At 41.6% G+C, this 6,946-nt stretch overlaps 1 protein-coding gene across 1 annotated transcript; it reads left to right on the top strand.

Annotated features, from left to right (window-relative positions):
• The first annotated feature begins 234 nt into the window (after positions 1 to 234).
• Positions 235 to 6,192, top strand: thnsl1 (threonine synthase like 1). The gene is made up of 3 exons (XM_008396491.3): positions 235 to 362; positions 1,872 to 3,272; positions 4,231 to 6,192. The coding sequence occupies exons 2-3, from the start codon at positions 1,905 to 1,907 to the stop codon at positions 5,032 to 5,034; spliced, it is 2,172 nt and encodes a 723-aa protein (XP_008394713.1). The 5' UTR covers positions 235 to 362; positions 1,872 to 1,904; the 3' UTR covers positions 5,035 to 6,192.
• The last annotated feature ends 754 nt before the right edge of the window (positions 6,193 to 6,946 follow it).

Below are 6,946 nucleotides of genomic sequence, written 5' to 3'. Positions count from 1 at the left end.
TATTTCATACAAACATCTTCAAATTTAGTATTTCTTCAGTCCGTTGTAGTTGTTTTTAAATATCGCTGCTGTGGAATATGTTTTCTTAAAAAATATTTTTAATAATGTTCGACGTCTGTCTTAAGAACGATTTTTTCCTACATTGCGATAAACTGAAACCAAACATGCTTAAGTTTTTCCGAAACTGCTGTCTTATTCTTTTAAACCTTCAAAATTTATACGATTTACCTGTAGTTTGACCAAACATTTCAAACGATTTGGGAAGGATTTAATATAATACAGATTTTATAAAGATCCAAGGAGATTTGGAGTAATTTTGTCCCTATGGGCTGGCCGTAGCTCACAGAGGAACACTGACAACGGTGAGAAAATACAGACAGTTTCGTAAATAAATCATTATCTCGGCAAAAGTGCGAAAAACACAGTTTTACGTGAGTGTTTTTCTTAGAAGGTGTATAATTTATGGAGGCTATTGAAACAGTTTAAAACAACATTGATAACCTTTTGATAATGTAGTCTGAAGTCCACTTCAGTCAGTTATCTGAGCAGGAAGCCTCTCAAACCTACAGTTTTCTTCTATTATTGTAGACAAACCATTTAACGCGATATTATAAAAGACTGATTAGAAAAATGCGGTGCTTCTTATGCACAATATACTTTTTTATTTATCCAAATACATGGCCGGGATTTTTTACTTCTTCCGAACGCATTTATTAAGTACACCTATTTCACATCAGACTGAAAAAGTATCCTTATTGGATAATATATATTTTTAAAACTGTGTTTATGGATTAACTGTTCGATAACCTGGATCATATGAACAAAAAGTAATTCATTTTCAGCTTTTATGTTAGTTTTTTTAGATACCATTCCCAAAGGTTTTTTTAATTGTACTTTCCTCAACATTTATCATGCTAACTGAGACCTTTAAAGTCAGTCTAAGATGTAACGCCCTGTTTTTGTTTTTTTTTTTAATCTAATTTCTCCATTTCACATGCTTAGCTTGGGGCAACAGCTACCAGTCATCCACAAGATGGACATCAAACTATTTGTAAAGATACAAGGCAAGGGTTGCTCCTCTAAGGCCCTTTCTTATGCCTTCCATTCAAATGGAACTTATTCAAAATTCACATTTTGCACATTTTTAAACTTCCATTTGGGTCTCAATTGCTTCTAAAAACAGCCAAGGAGGTAAAAAAAAACCCCCAAACAAACAAAAAAGAAACAAGAAACAACCTCCAGGTTGTTAAATACTTTCCATGAGCACTGCAAGTTACCTAGCAACCCCAGCATAGCCCAGCCCCGTCACCTAGCAACTCAAGCTGAGCTCTAGCACTTTGGTCAGCTAGTTTTATCGCTCTTTACGCGTTGTACAATGGCTGCTGGAAAAGACAAGCGTTTTGTTGCTGACTTGCCATCTAGAAACCACTTGCTGCATCCATGTTGGTTGTGCAGGAGGCTCCACTTCTGCTTTTCAAAGATGTGCGGTTGTATAATCTGTTTGCAGCCATTTTCATGTGAGAGTGTAAAAGTTGAGTTTGGGTTGTGGCCAGCAGCAACTTGTTTGGATTTAAAGTAACAAGAGACCCAAAGTAGACCGAACGGAGCAGATTAAAATCTCATTATGAAAGAATAATTTGGTACAAAAAATGTTCTGCATCAACTAAAGACGATAACCTGTTCAAGAATAAGAACCTTTAATAAGAAAAAAAAGTCCCGTTTTTGCACAGAATCTCATTCGTCTGTTTGATGGTTGATCATTAATATTTGCATATTAATGCAGATATTTGTGTTGCGTCTGCATGCATGTTCTTGTATTTTCATTTCCCTTCTGATCTGTGTCATAATTAGCCAACATGTTTCCTTTGCAGAGGGACAAGCAGCTGCTCCGTCTTCTTTCCTGAATGGGATTACTCAGCGCCATTCAGATTTTCTCAAGGACCGCAAGATGCCAACTTTCCACATCGAAGTCATGGTTTTCCACAAAATCCGCCCCTCTAGGGGGCAAAAACATTCTGCTGATGGGTCTACCCGGAGCAGGGAAGACAACAGTTGGGAAAATTGTGGCTAACAAACTGGGCCTGCCCGCCGTAGACGTCGATGACGATGTCTTAGAGCCAGCGTGGAAGATGCCGGTTGCAGCCAAGCTAGCAGAGCTCGGTGGAAGACGTTTCCTGGAGGAGGAAGGCCGGACTTTGAGCAATTTCTCTGCATCTGGGTGCATCGTTTCCCTGACAGGCTCCAATCCCCTTCATGGTGAAGCTATGCAGCACTTGAAGCAGAACGGGGTCGTGGTTTACCTGGACGTGGACAGCCGGGACGTCCTGGAGAGACTCGGCAGGATGAAGGTTAACCGGATAGTTGGGCAAGAAGACGGGGTGTCCTCCATGAGAGACATTTTACTGTACAGGAAGCAGTTCTACGAGAAATGGCTGGACGTGAGGGTGTTTTGTGGGATGCGAGACACAGTGGAGGAAGTGGCAGAGAAGGTTTTGAAGGCAGTGGAGAGATATCTGGAACACGATGAGGAGACTTATGTTTCAACCCGGAGTGGCGCCTCAGAATCACCCGATCGAAAAACGTATTTCAGTGATGTGGTTATAGAGGGCCTGGCTGCAGATGGAGGTCTTTATGTTCCCAAGAAAGGCTTTCCAGACGTTCCTAAAGGCGAATGGCTCAGATTAATTTCTATGTCATACCCAGAGAGAGCTTTGGTGTTGCTGGAAAAGTGCATCCACCCACTGGACGTCTCTCCTCTGGACCTCAGGAGTATGGTATTTAAAGCATATGGAGACAATTTTTCCAGTGACAGAGTTGCTCCTGTGAAGCATCTTGTTAAAAATCAATACATCCAAGAGCTTTTCCACGGTCCAACCGCCTCGTTTAAAGACCTCGCCTTGCAGCTGATGCCCCAACTCTTCGCCCACTGCCTCCCACCAATGTGCAACTTCCTCATCCTGGTCGCCACGTCCGGGGACACAGGCAGCGCCGTCCTGAGCGGCTTCAGCCGACTGAGCGGCGCCGACAGACACCGAACGGGCGTGTTGGTGTTTTTCCCAGAGGAAGGAGTGAGTGAGGTCCAGAAGCTGCAGATGACAAGCTTCAGGGAAGGGAACGCCAGAGCAGCTAGCGTCCTGTCAGACTTTGACTTCTGTCAGAAGAGCATCAAGAGGATGTTTGGCGAGTCGGGGCTGACCGGGCATCTCGCTGTGGAGTACGGCACCGTCCTCAGCACCGCCAACTCCATCAACTGGGCACGGCTATTACCTCAGGTAGGTTAACTTTCTCCAAAAGCTCAAATACGACTCAAAGATCCTGGGCGGTTTGGAAAAGTCTTGAATTTGGTTCTGTTATTTTCATGGTTGGGTTGAGTATGGAAAAGCAAAACATACTCCGCTACATCGATCAGTAGCAGTCAGCCAAAGTACATATACTTCTAGCAGTACTAGCCTGAGTAGCTTTAGTTCTGTTAGCATTTAGTGTAAGTAGCAAATAGCCTAAATCTCTTTTAATTGTAGCATTTGCCTCAGTAGCAATTAGCATAAGTACATTAAACTCCAGAAAGTAGTAGCAGTTAAGACTACTATTGTTATAACATCATCAATTCGCTTATATAATCATCATGGTATTTTTTCTTCTATAACAATAAACAGAACAACAATGCCCTATGCTAGTAAGTAGCCTAAGTCCCTAAAGCTAGTCGAAATTAGCATTCAGCCACGTATCTTTATTTTTAGTAGCAGCTAGTTTACTTAAGCTAACTGTCTAAGTATTTTGCAGAAAGCCTGATTAGCAGGTTAACAGCTACTTTATTTTCAGTAACTGTTAGCTGAAGTAGCAGTCTGCCAAAGTATCTTTATTTTCAGTACCAGAATCCCTGCAATATTGTGATGGTTTCCTGAAGGCAGCATTCAGAAATAACAGGAGTTTCTTAAAGAGACAGAGACCCAATTTCTTTAAATTATGAAGTCAAATTTCCCCTCAGTCATATTTTATATATATTTATCATTTTTATATTAACTTAACATAGTTGCTTAATTCTTATAGAAAATGACACAATGTGATTGGAAAATACATGACACTGCCCCTTTAAAATAGTTCATGATTAGTTTTTGTTGAGTAGGTAGAAAAAAAATCACAACATTTTGGGTGATTTCAGTGTTTAAAAGTGATATTTTGGTCCACTATGAGAAAAAGCTTTGACACTAATGGTTTGTTTTCCTCTTCCAGGTTGTTTATCACTCTTCTAGCTATTTGGATCTGTGCAGAGACGGTGTGATTAACTTTGGAGATCCTCTGGATGTTTGTATTCCTACTGGGAACTTTGGTAATGCCATGTCAGCGTTGTACGCCAAGCAAATGGGCATCCCAATAAGAAAAGTCATCTGTGCGTCCAACCACAACCGAGTCGTGTCGGACTTCCTCTCCACAGGCCGGTACGACCTCCAGGGTCGCCCCCTGCTGCTCTCCCACTCCCCCGCCATAGACATCCTGAAGTCCTCCAACCTGGAGAGGTTCATCCACCACGTCTCAGGCAGAAACAGCCGCCTGGTCGACGACGTCTTCACTCACTTACACACGCAGGAACGCTTCCAGCTTCCTGAGTATCTCCTTGGCAGGATGCAGCAGGAGGTGCAGGCCGGCTGGTGCTCTGAGGAGGACTGCTTGGCCGCCGTCCAGGAGCTCCACTCTCAGACGGGATACCTGATGGATACGCACACCGCCGTGGCGAAAGTGGTGGCCGACCGGCTGCAGGATGGATCGTGCCCCACCGTGCTCTGCTCCACTGCGCACTACGGGAAGTTTGCTCCCGCCGTGTTCAAAGCTCTTCGGATCCAGAATGTTCCTCCGGATCCAGTGGAGCAGCTGGAGCAGCTGGGAGCGGCCGCGTCCGAACCGGCAGCACACGGAGAGATGATGAGCCGCCTGAGGCAGAGGGGGGGGAGCGAGCGCAGAGCTCTTCAGGCAGATTACAGCGTTCTGGTGGAGGAGGTGGAGAGCATGATACAGGACTCCTTCCTCAAAGTGGCATAGATACTCCCAGCTTCACCTTAAAGCTGCAGTGTGTAACTTTGATAAAGAATGTGTTTGTTCCACGTTTGTTAAAACTGTCACCATGTCCTGACAGTTTAATATGAGATGGATAATCCCACCTGTTTAGAGTTTCTTATGGCTAAATTGGGGCTAGAGTGCGGGTTTTGATGTCTTCGATGTTTTTAATGTTTTAACCTTTTCTTTTCATCTATTTACTAACTTATTTTTATTTCTCTTTCACACTGTCTATGTGAAGCCCCCCCGGAAAACGTCCCAGTTAAACGAATCAATGCGTTTTAACTAAAACTCTGAGGTGAGACGGTTAACTGAAGTCCTGCAAGGTTGCGGGTTTTCTTTTTTAATATTTTTTCTTTTTTTAAATTCTCTTTGTCTTTCTAACTGTTTATTCACTGTCACATGCTGTTTTTATTTTAATTATGTAAAGCACTTTGAAATGCCTTGCTGCTGAAATGTGCTATACAAATAAAATTTGATTGATTGATAGATAATCTGTGAAAAGGTTTAACTCTTCAACCTCCTCCCTGAGCTACGAATGTAGTCTGAAGAACTGCTTCTCTCCTGACCAAAAACAACCAGTCAGAGCCAGGAGGAGGGGCTTAGCGCTGTCAGTCAAGCTTGTGAATATGTTGCTAAATGTGCTAAAGGGCAGAGGAACAACTTACCGTTACAGGAAAACCGTTTATCCGCTGCTTAACCAGCAATCAGAAAACACGTTTCTGTTGCATGACAGATGTAATGTAATGGGTTTAAATGTGTCCCATGTGTTGCTTTTCTCTGAAAAACACAGCAGCAATAAATCTCAGGCTCTGAAAGAAGTGAAGGATTATTTACATCCACAAGGGGGCGTCCTGAACTGTCTTACACTAAAGGACAGCGCATGAGAGAGAATTAAACCCAACCATATTGTTTTAGTGTCATGTAGAAAATATGACATCAGTTACACACAGAAATGTACATTTTAACACTCTGTGGTTTATGATGGTATAAAAATATAATAAGCTCTTTGCTTGCTTCTGTATTGTTCAGTGAATTGAGCAACTGCTATGCTAACAGATGACATTATGCAACAGTCCAGCTGACAGGAAGTCGCCACACTGAGCTGTTGTCTTGTATAATAAAACACAACGTGTTGCTTTATGCAGTTCAGCTTTACTGCGATTTTAAGTTGATTTTTTTTTTCAAAACAGAAAATTGAAAAGTGGAGGAAAATTCTGTTTCTATTTTGTAATTTTACAACTTTCTTTTAAGTAAATGGATCATAGTTAAGTAAGGGACTTGAAAGATGATAAATATGGTTGAAACTATGACTTTTTGACAGGAAAGTGGATCTGACTGGTGGTTTCTCTGAAGGCTGAGCATCAATGTTTCTGTAGAGATAAAGTTGGTAATGATCTGCACAGTTCTGGATTCTGACCAGTAAATAAAGTTTATTTACTTCTTTATAAACTACTTTAATAAGCAGCTGAGCTTATTGTACCAACAACTGGACTACATGTGATTGAACTAAAATCACTTTAAGGTTGTGAATTGGCAATATATGAAATTAAACTTTCAAACTTAACAAATGAGCCCCATCAATGAACAACATACAAAACCAAACAAAAACCCCAACAACTAATATAAGAAAGTTCAAAACCCCAAAAGTATAAACGTTCAAAGCTTGTAAGTATAATGTTAATTCACAACAATGTTGTCGAGGCATTTTACAAAAAGTCATTTCAACTTAGTCAGATTGCTGTTGATCCAAATGATCAATTCATTGGGTTCAGTTAATTATGAAATAGTTTATAAAGTTTGTACCAAACAAAACCCACCAGATTATGTGGAGTCATTACTTTTTGCATTCAGTCCTCCTGACCAGCAGGGGGCAGCGGCAAATCGCTTGTGTCGA

Source organism: Poecilia reticulata, chromosome 20 (genome assembly GCF_904066995.2).
Source record: "Poecilia reticulata chromosome 20, P_reticulata-male-v2, whole genome shotgun sequence".
Taxonomy (NCBI): Eukaryota; Metazoa; Chordata; class Actinopteri; order Cyprinodontiformes; family Poeciliidae; genus Poecilia; species Poecilia reticulata.
The sequence above is the reverse complement of the archived record's forward strand: the minus strand, read 5'-3'. Positions and strand labels throughout refer to the sequence as shown.

Bases quoted from the DNA above. Each gene is read 5' to 3' on its own strand.
- thnsl1 (XM_008396491.3), top strand. From the start codon at position 1,905: ATGGGATTACTCAGCGCCATTCAGATTTTCTCAAGGACCGCAAGATGC. The intron at 3,273-4,230 runs GTAGGTTAACTT...TTCCTCTTCCAG, and splicing joins GGGCACGGCTATTACCTCAG to GTTGTTTATCACTCTTCTAG.